The 17284-nt window shown below is 36.7% G+C and overlaps 2 protein-coding genes across 2 annotated transcripts in view; both read right to left on the reverse strand.

Moving 5' to 3' along the window:
* Positions 1-6751, reverse strand: part of LOC144975229 (intraflagellar transport protein 122 homolog) — a 29546-nt gene extending 22795 nt beyond the window's left edge. Inside the window, exons 1-2 of the mRNA XM_078919116.1 lie at positions 6603-6751; positions 70-300 (exon numbers count right to left, since the gene is read on the reverse strand). Coding sequence (XP_078775242.1) covers positions 70-300; positions 6603-6661 — 290 coding nt within the window. The 5' untranslated portion in view covers positions 6662-6751. The remainder of the gene's footprint in view (positions 1-69; positions 301-6602) is intronic.
* A 4407-nt stretch (positions 6752-11158) lies between these two features.
* LOC144975230 (universal stress protein in QAH/OAS sulfhydrylase 3'region-like) overlaps positions 11159-17284 on the reverse strand; it is a 7222-nt gene continuing 1096 nt past the window's right edge. The window contains exons 3-4 of the mRNA XM_078919117.1: positions 16180-16292; positions 11159-14195 (exon numbers count right to left, since the gene is read on the reverse strand). Of these exons, the coding sequence (XP_078775243.1) occupies positions 13992-14195; positions 16180-16292 (317 nt within the window). The 3' untranslated portion in view covers positions 11159-13991. The remainder of the gene's footprint in view (positions 14196-16179; positions 16293-17284) is intronic.

Below are 17284 nucleotides of genomic sequence, written 5' to 3' on the forward strand. Positions count from 1 at the left end.
GGGTGATGTAAATGAAATCAGGTCATGAGATACTGCTCAGCAAATTCCCTTACATAACAAAAGACTTACGTATATTTCAAGATTCCCTCCAATTTGTCAGTCCAAATGATGACACTTTTGTCTAAAGATCCAGAGGCAAATCGTTTTCCATCAGTGGCATAAGCCACACAAAAAACTGTTTCCTTGTGACCTTTCAAGGTTTGGATCAAGGTTCCATCCGTAGCATCGTAAACAAGGACTCTGTTGCCTGCAGCCACAACAAGCCGGGTGCCATCAGCACTGAAGCAAAGGTCCCAAACACTGTGGAATAAATTGAATAAAAAGAGAGAAAAAAAAAGAGTAGGCTAGAATATAAATAATTGACAAAAAAGAGTCCATATTTCCCTCTAGGGAACAAATACAGTCTTTGTCAGAGTCTGATGTAGATTTTGTAACTTTTCATTGATAACGTCCTAATTTGATTCTAATTTATAATTAATTCCGTTCTGATATTCATGGTAGACCTATCTCCTGTAATTTTTACCAAGAGTCAAGAGAGCAGTAATAACGAAATAACGAAAAGCCGAAAAGTAAAGCCATTGTCGTGAATAGATTTTTACATCTCATTCACGATGAGAAAATAAAATAAAATAATAATATGCCCGAGGCATGAATCTCCACCGAAGTGGGCAGTTCCCGATTTACTAAGTACACATACCTAGATTTTGATTATCCGTTAGGAACGTTTGCTGTAGATTCAAATGGTCAAAGAGAGCGAGTAAGCGGTGACTGCCGCTTATATACGGTGGCCAACAAGATATGACGTCACAATCACAAACGGAACATCATGACAACAACTCACAACAGCCTCGATCGAGATACTACACACCAACACACAAACACACAACATAAAAAGGCATACTGTTCCCTACATTCTTCCCCCTTCTAAAACAAACCTCATTCTCCAGTTTGACATCCTATAACGAAAAAAAAAAGACTTCTTACCTTATGAGGCGTTGCTCCAATTGAGCCATAAAACAGGGGAAATAACAAACAATAAATCTCCCTTCCCGGGGGCTTGAAAACTTGAAATAAAAATCCACAGGGGGTACAATGAATTTCCCTAGAAAAAACTTGAAATAAAATAAAAATCCGCAAAACATTACTGAAAATATCCATATCAGAACATAGTACTTATGAAAGTTGGACCACAATTAATAAAAGATAACATGTTAGGAGGGATGTAATATTTTAAATTTCATTGGGGAATATAAGCAATCAAAATTGTAAGACAATATCAGTGTGGTTGCTTGCTGCACTTGTAAATGGGTGGATATGTCTCATTTTTTCTTTAAAACAAAGCAGCTGAAAATTGAGCTTATTTAGTATTTACATTATTGCTAACAGGATAGGGGAGCTCTTTATTAATTGATTGACAAGATGATGATGACCAGGGATAATGTCAGAAATTTTTTTTTTTTTTTTTTTTTAAAGCATAGTCGGAACCATGTCCGTTACCAATTCATGTTAATGTCTATAATACAGGTCCTGCCACAAGGTGGTATCCATCATCATTTTGAAGCTTATGCTTCTGACTCACCTGATCGAGGTAGTAAAATACCTTCTGATGTATAGCCATAATTCCCTCCCTCGCCTGCTTGAGGTGAATTCTCATGTGTACATGTTATCAGTTCATTAGGGGTACCACTACCATGGTTTCCTGGCCCACATGGTCGTCATGGTACCCTCATGGGTTATTTCTCACATCTTGGCTTATTCTGGTTCCATCAGGTTGGGTCGGGTTCTCTGGGTAGCTCTCTCCCTTCCCCGCCTGCGATTCCGAGGGGTACCATCCCTGGTATCATCAGGTCTCTGGGTTCAGGGGGGCTTACACCAGGTATCATCAAGCCTGTGATTCTGAGGGGTTCCAACCCTGGTATCATCAGGTCTTGGGTTCAGGGCACCTTTTTCAGCTGTCATCAAACCTGTGATTGCTTGGGGTGTCATCAGGCTCCCTGTGCATGGTGTCTGCTCCAGATGTCTCTAGTAGTCCCTTGTGCCCTCGAGTCATCATGATGTGAGAAGTTTCTTGGTGGGGAGGTGAAACCTCTACCCTTTGATGGGGAGGTGAAAGTGTCACCTCTACCCCTTCTCCTTCAGCCTTTGGTTCCATCAGGCTGAGCTTCCCTGGTATTTTCTTTGGAATTGAACCCCTTCATCACTGTCACTGCCATGTTGACAGTGGTGACATCGACTCGTTGCTATTCTGCTCAGTTGATACAGACCGTGATGTTGCTCCAGACAGTCATACATACTTTGTTGTTTCTTTCCATGGTCTGGGGTTTTTTTTGGGTTTTTTTTTTTTTTGTACATAGCAACAGAAATGAGTCATGACAGAGTTTGAGGCTTCTTGATTGACCATTCTTCTTAAAGTTTGTGTCTGTTTTTTTTTTTACACATAACAGTGCACCGAAGATTAAATCCACAATGATGTTGGCAGGACTGATCAGGATTGCATTCAGTTATAAAAACGTCTTTAATTTTTAATTTCTGTCTTCAAAGTGCACTTTTTGCCTCTTCTAATTCCATAGTCGAATTTCATCTTTTCAACTCTGTCTTCAGTGGTTTTCTAGCAGTCTTGTAAGCTTGCTTAAAACAATTTTTAACATTTCACCAATAATTACCCCTCTTCCTTTATGGGTTTAGGCATAAGCTCAAATTCTTTGTTGTAAAAACTATCTGTTATTGACTGCACTGCAGATGACGGAAGCAATTAGTAATATATATTCTTCCTGGGTATGTAGCTTCATAACGTCACCATAATTTTTTTTTTTTTTTTTTTCTCGCTCGTCTTGACCATCTGTCATTGGTCAGAGCGGTGGTTCAGGTCGTGTGCATTTAGAGGCAGGAAATAAATGACCTGAATAAGAATTCTTAACAGCTGCTAATTACTTTCAATGTGCTGGTGATTGAAGTGATCTGATTGGTGAGTTTATTTGTATCTTTGTTGAGGGCCATAGAATGCCATTCTCAACGTATGTCATGGGTATCCCAATGTATTAGAATTGTTAGGTCCTGGTCTCTCATATTTACTTTTATATTTTAACCACAATGAGCAGCCTTAAGTTACACATTGACATCATTTGAGGATATGCTTACACACAAATCCAAATCTCTTGGAAGTGGCAATTTCAGCAGTTTATTCTCCATTACTTCATTCGTCTAAAGTGGTCATCTTGAAGGAAGAAGAGATTCTGGCATATTGTATAATATTATTGTGCAGCGTTTACCAGTCTTGTCTGTTCGGCATGGGGCTGAGATGTTTTAAGATTGAAAGACGATCATCAAAATATTTTCCAAGGACAAGGGTATCATTCTTCATCACAATAGGGTTTTACGATCTGTTCTTTATTTTGGCTAGACCGATTTACATTGTGTCTTCAGTCGTTGGTCTGCTGGGCAAGGTTTTCCTCAGTTTGTTCATTTCAATAAAATTCGTACAGTCAGAAGAGTAGGGGCACAAATCGCTCATAGTCACATCTGTTTTGTGCCTCAAAAAACTGGGTCCTCTTTACTTGCCCTTGTTTGAACTGGGATCAATTTCAGGCTCAAACTGATCCCTGCCCGTTTGGCGCCTTGTCTTCCTTTGGGCGACCTTTCCTGGAGCAGTCTCTAGCATAGTGGTCTTGACCTCCACATGAAAAACAGGCACTTGATGGTGGGAAATTGGAGCGAGATCTTGGCTGTGCACATTGAGCACCTCTTTGCATAACTTCCAAGTCTTGGCTTTGGAGTGCAATGAGAGTAATTTACTTTGGGTTTGCTCATGCAGTGATATCTTTTTGAACATTGCCTCAACACTCATCTCAGTCCTCTGCTGTTTTAATGCTTGTGTGGTGAGTCACTGCTCTAATTTGGTTACAATCTTCCAATTCCTCAGATTTTGACCCAGATTCTTAAATTGGAGTATCTTCCTGTTCTATGGTTCTTCTCATAGATGGCGTTCTTCGTGGTAGCCAGCGGGTTCGCCTTATTGTGTCTCGCATGTCCACAGTCCTCTCTTTGTGGGTCCATTGATGTGAAGCCTTTGTTTGAGAAATTCTTGAGAGGGTGGGTCCAATGTGTGAGTTACAGGTTCAGGACACTCAGAGTAAGGCACCTTGTCCATGGAATTTTGACAAAATTTACTTTCATGAGCGAAAGGAACCCGCTCCTGGTCGGACGCCAAAAAGGATGTTTTCGGTAGGCTGATTGTGCCACGCATTACGAATGGTGCGTTTCGCATCGTTACAAAATACAAAATGTAGGGTTCATGACATTACTAGCACTTCCTTGAGGTTTGCTAGTAGCGTCTTGTTCAGGATGCGAACCTGCAGCTTTAGTTGTGATCTACAGCTCAGACAGTCCCTTCGTCTGTCTCCAGGACCAGACACATTATCATTCAAAACGATTTTGTGCAGGGAACTGTAGCGAGAGGTACCAGGGACATGTTCGCCTGGCTTCTCAAAAACGCACGATTCGGGAACCGAAAATCAAAAAGTTCTAACATATCGCCATTACTGATCTTATCTATCACATCTTCCTTAGTGAGTAAACCTTTATGGGCTTGAATGTCAAGCAAGGTTTTAGCCAAAGGCTTGCATATCCCAGATGACCTCAAAAGGTCCTTGGCAGTAATGACAATGATAAAAGTCTGTAAACTTGGAATACTCTAAGATCCCCTCTCACTTGTTTACAACACCTACACCGCAGCTGATAGCTTTCAACTATTTTCATTGTTTAATCACTGGGTTCCAGGTGGTTTTATCCTATTTAGACACTGACCAGGTGTCTACGGCAAGTGGATATGTATGGATGTAAAGAGTTCAGACAAACATCCTGTACTTAAAAGGGGTTGTTAGGAACATGTAAATGAAGATGAACGCTACTGTCTGGTGAGACAAAACTAGCAGCCTGTGTAGGTTGTTCAGCTGGTTAAGTGATTTATCACTTACAACTTAGTCTAGTTAGTCTACCTGAGTTGAGTCCAGTTACTGTTGACTTAAGAACTAGAGATAGAGCTGATTGACCAGCAATCTGGGAGCCATGCAATGCATAGGAATAGTACTCCAGATGTCAGTCCTTGAGACTCTAGTCTCATGCATAAAAGATAAGCACCCTACCCTGTATGCATGGTGGGTCTTGATTAAACTCAGTTTAGACATAGACTTCGACCTCTGTTGTAATCTTCTGGTGTTAACACTTACAGCTTAGAGACTAGTTAGCTAGTCTACCTGAGTTGAGTCCAGTTACTGTTGATAGAGGTAATTGACCAGCAATCTGGGAGCCATGCAATGCATAGGAATAGTACTCCAGATGGCAGTCATTGAGACTCTAGTCTCATGCATAAAAGATAAGCACCCTACCCTGTATGCATGGTAGGTCATGATTTAAACTCAGGAGTTTAGACATCGACTACGACTTCTTGTGTAAGTAAAAACACCATGACACCTATTTTATGAGTGGTTCACCAGATCAGCAGATAGTTATAAGGAATAATGCATAGTAGGTCTCATCTCCTAGTCATTTAAAGCATTTCCAAATAACAATTCAATGAAATTGGGAAAGGTACTCACCAATATTTTGTTCCTTTTTTGTAGAGTGAAAATCTCTCTAAATATTATCGTAGTTAAATCACTGAAATACTGATAATTAGTTGAGAATTGCCGACCCTAAAACGGCGAATAGCTGCAGAAATAGCAGTTAAGACCTCTCTGGTTGGGTAGCATCCACCAACTCCCATGTAACCCAGAGGAAAAATATCGTGGCGCATCTAAACATAATCCGTTGAAATTTTAGAACAATGCTAACTAACGACGGACTTGTTTACAGAACTCTTTTTTATGAAACTAATTCCCGTGCCCATGCACGTGGTGTCTCCATGCACGATTTTCATGGCAGGGTTCGAAATTTTACAGTTACACTAAAACCACAGTGAAAATTGTAAAACTTTATTAGTCGCAGCGCCAATTGTCGTGAATAGATTTTTACATCTCATTCACGATGAGAAAATAAAATAAAATAATAATATGCCCGAGGCATGAATCTCCACCGAAGTGGGCAGTTCCCGATTTACTAAGTACACATACCTAGATTTTGATTATCGGTTAGGAACGTTTGCTGTAGATTCAAATGGTCAAAGAGAGCGAGTAAGCGGTGACTGCCGCTTATATACGGTGGCCAACAAGATATGACGTCACAATCACAAACGGAACATCATGACAACAACTCACAACAGCCTCGATCGAGATACTACACACCAACACACAAACACACAACATAAAAATAAAAAGGCATACTGTTCCCTACACCATCAATAGCAGTAAATTAGTTTTTTTTTTTAAAAAACAGAGGTACCACGTCTTATATTGAGCAGAGACGCTGAAGCTCAAACTAGGCTGGACTGAAACTGAAATGATTGAATTGTAAAGTAAGGGAAAGGAACAGGAATGAGTATGAGGAGATGTATTTTGATTCTGATCAGTAGTGATTCAATTCAAATAATTCAAACAAATGCACTATCTATCCTACTTAGTATATGTTAGTGATTTTAAAACAAGAAGGAAAAGTTGAGATGAACAAACCATTGATCTTGCTTGTTGGAGTCAGTGACTTTGTCTACCCACGTAGGTAAGGCTTTCATTGTGAAAATATAACTTTATCCTTTCATTTACAGATTCGTAGCAACCGATTCGGCGTCCACAGCTGCGAGAGGAGAGGAATTTTGTGGCTAACTTCCGTTCTGTTGCAACCTGTATCATTAGATATCAAAAGTAATCGGGGAAATTATTCATATACATCCGTCGAAAGTGGCTTGTCGTGTCTTCATCTTGTCGATTTTATGTCAATTAGTTTTCACAGCATCTAGATGGCGGCGGTAATCTATGAAATAGATTTTAAACCAGATGTGGATTTTTGACATAAGTGACATATTTATTCATTCATTCATTCTTTCTTTCAATCAGTCATTCATTCATTTTTTAATCATCTATTTATTTATGTTTATTTATTTATTTATTTATTCATTCATTCATTTGATTAGAAATTTATTTATTAGTTCTTTTATTTTTATCTATTTACTTTGTTGTTTTTTTGTTGTTTTTTTTTTTTTTTTTTTTTTTTTTTTTTTTTTTTTTTTTTTTTTTTTTTTTTTTTGTCGTCTTTTTTGTGACCTGAGCGCCGTCTGACAGTATCTTGGTACACGCCGTTCCTTTGTGTACGCCTTTTACAAATCAACAATCTAGATTAAGATCCAGATCCAAATCCTCAAGTTATTCGTAAATAGAAATAAAACAAATAAGATAAAATTTATTTTCTAAAAAGCAACAAAAATGGTGATGATGATGATGATGATGATGATGATGATGATGATGATGATGATAATAATAATGATAATAATAATAATAATAATAATAATAATAATAATAATAATAATAATAATAATAATAATAATAATAATAATAATAATAATAATAATATTAACAATAACCCCCCCCCACACACACACACACACACACACACACACACACACAAACACACACACACACGCATACACACACACACACTACCGCCACCATCACCAAAAAAAAAAAATGAAAAAAAAATTAACGCACGCTCGCTCGCTCATACCCAGCTGGAAAAGGATTTACGCTCAAATCTATGTTGTTGTTTTTTAGGGTTTTACGGCGCTTGCAAAACATTTAGGTTATATCAGCGCCAGTAAAAAGGAAGAAAATGGGATAGTAAAAAGTTCTAGAATTACAAATAAAGCGCCCAAGAAAAAGTAAAACATAAAGGAACTGGGAACAAATCGGGATCAGATGTAGATTCAAAGAGCACACTAACAAAGTATTTAGTTTGAGACCACCTTTAAGTCTCATCCGGACACAAGCACAAAATCCAACAGAGGAATACACTCAAATGCTTACATTATAAATTCAAAATAAATATAGTAATACATAACAGAGAGATGATTTACCAGGAAAAAAATATCTCCCAAAACAATAACTACCCTATGTATTTGACTGTTTCCCTCCCAGCTAGAACTCCGGCCAGGGCCATGACAATACCGAGTAATCTCATTCCAAGACGAAGACAGAAAGCATGTTGGAAAACAGATATAGGGGGATAGAAGACACAGCAAGTACCTCCTTGCCCACTATGGGAGGTCAGGAATCCCACCCAGGCTCAAATCTATAAATAAATAAATAAATAACAAAGGCGAAATGAAAGCAAACGTCCACATTATCTTCGTTACTCAAATTGAAGGTTCAGTTCCATTTGACTAGTGTTATAATTTAGGGCTTCGAGCTTCAAGCAACAGCATGTGCATGCCAGGTCTAGACAAAATGGAATCAGGTTATCTCAGACGTATGGGGAATGGGGAGCGCGATCAGTTAAATGATGAAAAGATCCATTTTTCGTTTTGATTTTAAATATTCGTTTCGCTCCATTATATATATATATAACTTGAGCTTTTATATAGCGCAATATCCACTAAACGTGCTCAAAGCGCTTTACAGAGGGTTCCGGGCCAACAGTAAAACTTAACATATTAGAGTTATAGGACGAGACATGGCGATATTATTACTAGTATAATTTTTTTTTCGGACTGAGACAACGCTGTTAACGGCCAGGTACTCATTTTACATCTGAGTACCTACGGTGAGAGAATGTGAGTAAAGGACATTTTCCAAGGACTCAACTATGCGCCGCTCGGAACTCGAACCCAGGGAAGGTGTCATACCACAAGAACACATAGCCGCACAACCACTTATTCGTCATACTCCAGTTGCAGTCCATCCCCATCATGTGTGGCCTACCTTCTCAAACCAGTATTGTGTCAGGAGGGGGGGGGGGGGGCGGGGACGGTTAGAAGCGGAAAATACAGTTTATTGTTTTAAGTACGACACTGATTGGGTGAAGTTTATAATATGCTTTATTGGGGAAAAAAATAGAAAGGCTATGCTTGCATAAAGTAATTATATATCTTTCTGATCATTATTTCCTTTAAAATCTCTTTGAATGTAATCATGCGAAATATCGCTGAAGCTTAACTTCTTAAATTACCAGATTCCGTGTAAGTTTTGTATAAAGTATAACTTTTTAAAGGAACCGCAGTTTTCAAATACAAGAGATGCATAATTAAAATGACATAATTATTAATTTGACCTCTCCACTCCGAGTTCCTGGTTGTGAGCAATCTATTAAAAGTTTTGCTATTCGCCGCATGCCCCATGAAAAAGAATTTTGCGCTTGGCCTCACTAGAGGAGACAAAACTCAAGGATTTCCGCGGATTCGAGGAAAACTATCAGGATTGATAAATGATAGTGATAGACTGCGAGGCAAAACAAAGAAAATACCCCAGTAAAAGCTGATTATCTTTTTTTTTTCTTCTAACTTATCTCTCTTTGGCATTTCATAATTCAAACTTTTAGTAAAAGCTGGCCTAAAGGTGCATCAAATCCCAAATCCAGTAATGAAAAACCCTGTTTTTATATAGCTCAATATCCACTTAATATGCTGAAAGCACCTTACAACGGGTCCCTTGCCAACAGCAGCACTTAAAATGTGAGTCGAGACAGGACTTGGGTACTCATTTACATCTGAGAACAGTGAGAGAATGTGAGTAAAAAAAAACAAAAAAAAAAGAATTGAGCTTTTTATATAGCGCGATATCCACTAAACATGCTCAAAGCACTTTACAAGGGGTCCCTGGCCAACAGCAACATTTAACATTTAGGATGGGACATGACGCCTGTTAGGCGATATTATACCCAAGTACGGTGAGAGAATGTGAGTAAAGAGCCTTCCCCAAGGACTCAACTATGCGCCGAGCGAGGCTCGAACCCAGGACCTTCCGATCCTAAAGCGAATGTCATAACACTAGACCACATAGCCGAGTAAAGAGTCTCCCTAAGGACTCAACTTTGTGCCACCCACCAAGTTGAACTAGAGACCGACAGGTTAGAAGTCAAGTAATTACTACAAACCTCGTGGTCAGAATTTGGTCAAAATATACCGAATAATAGGGGTCTCACCAGTGCCTCAGTTGGTAGAGCATTTTTTTTGACATGCAAAGGGACCGAGATCAATTTCAAGGAGTCAAGATATCTTGATGATCCCCCTATCTACCCAGCAGTGATTGGGTTGCTGAGTCTGCTAGAAAGACCTTTGCGAAACTAGCGTCATATCAAAAGGGAAGCTAGTAATTTTTATTGTCAGTTTAACATTATAGAAACAGGGATATACTTTTTGTTATGATTGTTTTTAAAAGTTTTACTGCACTTGCGACACATTTAGGTCATTTCAGCGCCGGTAAAAGGTAGAAAACTGGATAGTGAAAATATTCTAGCTTTAAAAGTAAAGGTATCTAAGAAAAAGTAAGACAAAGAAGATTAGGGAACAGATACACATTTCAAGAGCAAGCTGTGAACTTAGTTTGAGATCAACTTAAAGTCTCATCCAGACACAAGCACGGGCCCCCACTAAGAGGACTTCTTTTTTTTGTTTGTTTGTTGCTTTAGGTCTCTTCCAACACAATTGAGGTTATATGAGAGACCGCTGAAACAAGAAAACAAGCAATCTAACAAAAATAGTACAAATGTAAATCAAAATCATAACCTAAAGATATCATAAGCTAAATTATAAATAACCAAGAACAAACAGGCAGAAGATTTACAGAAAAAAAAATATCCCCTGTCAAAAATACAATCACAAACCAAAGAAGCAGGATAGGCTAGTAAAGAGAAGAAGAAACGACATCACTATCGGATCGTACACCAATGCGAACATCATAGGTATATGATTCAAGGGTGATGCTCCCATCCAACCACCCGCTAAGAGGACTTCACTCAGATGTTTACAATACATAACAGATGATTTACAAGGAAAAAAAAATCATCTCCGAAACTACAACTATACATTAAACTGTTTTCCTCCCAGTCAAGAACTCCGGCCAGGGCTAGGACAAAGCTAAGTAATCCCATTCCAAGACAAAGACTAAGACAGAAAGCAACTCGGAAAACAGATATAGGAGATAGAAGACACAGCGTGACTTCCTGCTCCATGTGTCCAAAGGCTCTGAAGCAATTCTTTTTTTTAAAATACTGAATGATAAGGTAATAAAAACACATATGATGATATTCGTAAATTTATTTATTCTTGACTGGTCATAATGAAGGCAAAAATGCTATAATAAATGTGTAGAAATAGAAGTATATTGAAAAGTTGGAAATGCTACATTACAGAGATAAAATATCTTAAAATGTGCTGTAGTTTAAGGATCCATGACGATAACTATGAAGGTTTTAACAAAAATGTCCAGGTCAATATTAATTCTCTCTCTTTTTTTTTTATGCAAAGAATATTCGCGGGGAATTTTCAATGTAACTCACGTAGATAACCAAAATGCATTTCCATAAAAGTCAAAGTTATTAGTTTTAACCCATAGAGGCCCGCTTCCCCTGGAGTCGCCCGCGACTGTTGAGGCCCGCATCGCCCGTCATCGCCCGCGGCCCCCGAGAAAAAACGGATCATGTTTACTTTGTTATTGCAACGAATCACTTCGTTTTATTCTAAACCGGAAACATCGTAAACGTAATGCGATCGTTCTATTTCCGTTTCGTTTTTACCGCACGTTTATATCGTTGATAACAAGTGAGTAATCGAATTCAGAAAAATGGCATTCCCGTACGTTGCGTGGCGCTAGAAATGATGTTTTGGAGAGTGGTGTGGACGATGAAGAGGATTTTGGAAATGAAAGCGATATCGAACTAGAAAGAGAAGATGTAAACGATGGTGGGGATGGACAAGACAAGGCGTTAGCACCCGATCAAGGTGATTCGGACACTGAATCGGAGTCCGAGATTGACGAAAATGACGGGAATGGGGGTGCGGGGAACGAGTTTTTTTTTTTAATACTTTTTTCCCAATTTATTGAAATCAAAACATGTCATGTTATATATCATTCGAAAGCAAATTTATCTGGCTATAAAAAGGAATTAAAATTATAATTTTATGTCATTTGGTTCTCGTTTAATAATTTTTTAACTTTGTGTTGGTATTTTTTTGTTAAGAGTTATGCCCCTTACACTGGGCCTCATGGGAATTTTTTTTAGTAAACACCGGGCCTCTATGGGTTAAAGTAACATGACCATAGAAAAAATCATTTTTTATTCCATTTATTTTTTTTTAAATACATATATATAGCCGTCACAGTAATACAATAATAGCTCTATAATGTTTTTTTTTTTTTAATTCTTCTCAAAATCAGAAAATAATAAAATTAAAAACATTATTATTGTATTATATAATGATAAAGAAAGCAATATCCAGAGGACAAAAAATAATAATCTTGAATAGTTAATTGTACAAGAAAAAAATTCATATATATCTCTATTGAGCGTGTAAATCATCTGAAAAACAAATGTTTCATTTCTGCCAAAACCGCTCAATCCAAAATGGAACACAAAACTTAAAAGTTGACATTTAAATTCTTTTGCACTAGTTTGCTGTATACCTCACGAACTGAATATTAGTATCCAGATCATAAAAGGACTGGAATGACAAACCAGCACAGCTACAGCAAACATAATTCATAATGTAATCAAAACTTTCAATGACGTTGCAAAATTTAATTTCAATTAAGTAATTCATAATGTAATCAAAACTTTCGATGATGTTACAAAATTTAAGTTCAATTAAGTAATTCATAATTTAATCAAAACTTTCCATGATGTTACAAATCCAAATTCAATTAAGTAGATGAACAATCAGTGAAAATATAATTAAAGCCACTATTGATGAAAGTTGACAATAGGTAAATTCAGAAATATCACATTCATATCCAAATAAAATGCGAACTTTTCTGCAATAGAATGGGGGAAAATAGGATCACAACCCAGCACCATGTTGCTGATGCTAATATATATAATTCATAAATGTCTGCCTGATTGAACATGAAAAGAGAGAATGTAGACAAGTTATATAAATCGACACAAATATCACAAGTAATTCCTTTAAATGGTACTTAACTAATGTAAATACATTTTCAAAACAATAGGGGAAAAAAAAAGCAAGCAGACAGGATTTTGATAATTCAAATACATGGCTGTGATTTTTACTTATTATTTTTTTATTTTTCAAATTAGAAAGGAGAGAAAAAAATAGTAATAGTAATAGGTGAACACATGCATGTATCATCAGACTTGTATAGTTGGGATTTGCAAGACAGGCAAGCGACAGAGAAAAGGAAGAATTTGATGTTATCTGATCTCAACCAAATAAAACGGCTTAAGGTTAGTGGACAAGTGGTGAGTCAAATTTGTGTAATACGCATTGTTTGGTCAATTGAGTCAAATCAAACCAATTCTATGAAACTTTTATAACTTTACACACATATAATACCACACAGGTCTGATGAATTAAAAGGTGAAAACTCACATTTTCACAGTAATTCTTGATTATAAAATACAACAAAAATTGCATAACATTTCTCAAAATGTAAATATATTAGTCAAAATAACTCTTGTGTAATTCACATCCTCTCAATTCTTCCTTCCTAGAAATGGAGAGTGAAGCTAATCTCAAGAAAAAAAACAAACAAAAAAACAAATAGAAAACAAATATATGCCTTTCCCAAAAATGATTTCATGAACCTCAAGGTCTCATGAGCTAATATTGCTTTGAAATAGATCAATTCTATTTGCAGGAATGTACGCTTAATGAGACAGACATACATACTTCTCAAATAACATTAAGTGCTTTTTAAAAAATAATTTCTGAACTGTGTATCTAACTTTGAAAAACGAATTTTTAAAAAGAAAGAAATTTTAAAGAGTACAGGAAAAAAATTCTATCACAAACATTATAATTCTTTATATCTTTCTAAAATACGACACAAGATATAATTTTTAAAAAAAATAAAAAGACAAAACAAATCATTCATCACACATGAACACTTGTAATAAATCTAATCCTGACGTTTTCTTATGACACTGACGGGCACATGAGCATGATGAATGACATATTCACTGACGCTACCGAGCAATGTACGTCGAATCTTGCCAAGACCACGAGTTCCCATAATAATGTGGTCGGCACCTTCCTTTTCTGCAGCACTGACAATGCATTCCCCAGGCTTTTCTCCACTCAAGTGCACTACTTTTGATTCAATCTGAAAATTCAAAAGTATACAGATGAAATAACTGAAAAGAATTGTTGTTACATTGTTCTCTTGATTTTTGCTAATAAAGTTTCACATAACAGAAAGCCCTCACTATCTTTGCTTGACGATAAAGGGAATCAATTAAGTCTTTAGGCCATCCCTTGATTTTGAAATTATTTCAAGTAAATAAGCTTAAAATGAAAATACAGTATATCTGAATCCAAATTTATCATCAAATTCTTGAATTTTGGTTTAATTGGATTTTACTAAATTGAGCAATAAATATCTGATTAACTGAATTATGTCTGTGCGACACATTCTAGTAAGTATGCAAATAAATATAACTAATATTAAAAAAACAGTCGCAGGGCAAACCCTAGTCTATCGGGTCACCTGATATCTGCAACTGCAAGGTAAAAGGCATTTAGAGAGATGATTGACGGATACGTTTTCTCTCGAATTTCAGATTTAAAACCACTGTTCTGGGCCAACAACTGTAAGAAGAGCTGAGATTTTTCAAGCTGCACTAAAGGAGCCTCAAAGTATGATAATTCTCACCTCTATTTATGAAAAAAACAAGAACAAAAAAAAAAAAACACAGAAAAACCTCTGATATGTAATTTGACAGAATTAAAACATTGGAAAGAATGATTAACGTTTAAAAATTATTTTGTCTCATCCCGCTCTGTGTAATTGATACGTGATAAGAAAGTCTCATGAACTATGTATCAGGTTGAAATATCTACCTCTTTACATCAAAACTTTGATTTGCTCTAGTTTTGTAAATGGCATTGTTGGTACACTGGTAATTCAGATCAATATCCTGTGATGATACAACTGCAACATTTGATTATTATCATGGTCATACAAATATAAGCATATGATTGTAGACCTTCTAGTTGAAATCCTAAAGTAGCAGCAGATGCATAAAAGTGCAGAAACCACAAAATATGTCATTTAACATTGTTTTTAAGGGTTTTACGGCACTTGCGATAAATTAAAGTCATTTCAGCACTAGTCAAAAGGAAGAAACTGAAAAAGGGAGAGTAAAACAATACTAGACTTACTAAGTAATAGTACTCGAGAAAAAGTAAAACTAAGGGGAATGGTTCAAATAGGGAACAGATGCAGATTGAAAGAGCACACTATCAGTTTACTTAATGTGAGATCACCAAAAAGTCTCATCCATTCCCAGCACAGAATCTCACCGAGAGGAGTACACTCAAATGTTAAGATAACATATCCAAAAAAAGGAAACAACTAACAATACATAACAGAGATGCTTTACAAAGAAAAAGAAAAATCATCTCAGAAATTAATACTAAACATTTGTCTGTTCCCTTCCAGATAAGGACCTCAACAAGGGGTGTGGGGCGTGGCATTATGCTGTGACCTAGTAGACGCTCTTGGTTTAGGGCCAAGCTTCAGGCATTTTAGTTTCTTTCCTTGGGCAGGATTATTAACCCCCAATTTGGACAATATGGGTGATTCCTGTTGACCTTAGACGTTTGTTTGATGGATTATCAATATTCCTTCATAGAATAAGAAGGGTGGAAGGGCGTAATTTTGAACATTTTTATATTTGGTAAAACAAAAACAAAAAACATAATAATAAAATTAAAATGAAGACATTTAATTGAGAAGAAAAAAAATTAATTAAAATATCTAAATGAGCCCATAATGCATGAACACCCATTCATGCTCCTAATGAGTGGTGTCGCTGATAATGGAAGTAAAGCAGGAAATATGAAGAGCAGGGTGTGTATTGGTCATCTTCCATGAGCATCTGATTTTGACACACTTGGAATTTTTTGGCTTCTCCCGAAAGTGAAAGAATCCAGCGGGTGTTCTACTATCCAAATTATTTAGCAGATTAGAAATGAATTAATTTGAATCTAACAATAAATTCAACCAAAAATGAATGAAATTTTTTTTAAATCTGCATAAATTAAAGCAAAGAAAGAACAAAAGACAGCAACTCAATTCAACTTACTTTTTTTTGACGAAGAACGTTCATGAAGCCATCAGTTAAATTGCCAATTTCATCGTTCCTCTTCTTCACAGCATCACATATTTCATTAATAGTTTTCACATCATGAGTACCAGCTGAAAAGCAAATGATATATCATATAGAAAAAAACAAACAAACCAAAAAAAAAAAAAAAAAATTCTCTTCTTAAATTACTTTTAAATAGCATTTCTGGGGAAAATAACCACATTTGTCTGGCTATGTGGCTTGATGTATGACACTAGCCTTTGGATCTTAGGATCCAGGTTCGAGTTCTGATCTGAGCAGTGCATAGAGTTGAGTCCTTGAAAAAAGCTCTTTCCTCACATTCTCTCACTGTCCTAAGGTGTAAATTGAGTAACTAGGTGTTAACAGCATCGTCTTTGTAAGAAAAAATGTGTAATGTCGCCTATCAGCATCATGTCTCATCCTACATGTTAAGTGTTGTTTTTGGATTGGGACCCCATGTAAAGAGCTTTGAGCATGTTCAGTGGAGATTGCGCTATATACATGCTCAAGTTTATCTTCACTCAATTTAAATCTACCATTTGTAAAGGCAGAAGTGGAGAAAGATTGTGGCATCATCAAGTACAGTATTACTATTCACTGCCAATTGCCTTGGTACTAACATCGGAATCTGAGTCAGGTGGTGTGTTGGGTGAAAAGTGCCTTGCCAAGGGACGCGTAGAAATGGTTAGAATTTGTAACCATTGTCCAGTGACTAATCACTTGTCACAAGGCAAAACATTTTCCAACTCATCCAACTAGCAAAGTACAATGAATGGAAAAGATTGATTAACGAACCAAGTGGCTTCATTCCTCACCAATTGGGGGGGAGGGGTTAGACAGTTGGATGGATCAGACATTGCACTTACACCCAGAGATCCCAGGTTTGAGCCCTGCTGTCCACATCCCCTTCCTTTCCATGAACAAAAAATTTAGTCTCTATTGCTCATTTTGCAGGCACTACATTGTGACTGATGCCTGGGAAATCTCAGTTTCTTTTTGTTGTTTTTTTAGATAAACCTTGAAGAAAAATTTCCCCTCTGGATTAATAAATAAAGGAATTTTATTTAAAATCAAGTTACAA

Source organism: Berghia stephanieae, chromosome 6 (assembly GCF_034508935.2).
Source record: "Berghia stephanieae isolate SIO BIC M18660-M18661 chromosome 6, UCSD_Bste_1.3, whole genome shotgun sequence".
In the NCBI taxonomy this organism is placed as follows: domain Eukaryota; kingdom Metazoa; phylum Mollusca; class Gastropoda; order Nudibranchia; family Aeolidiidae; genus Berghia; species Berghia stephanieae.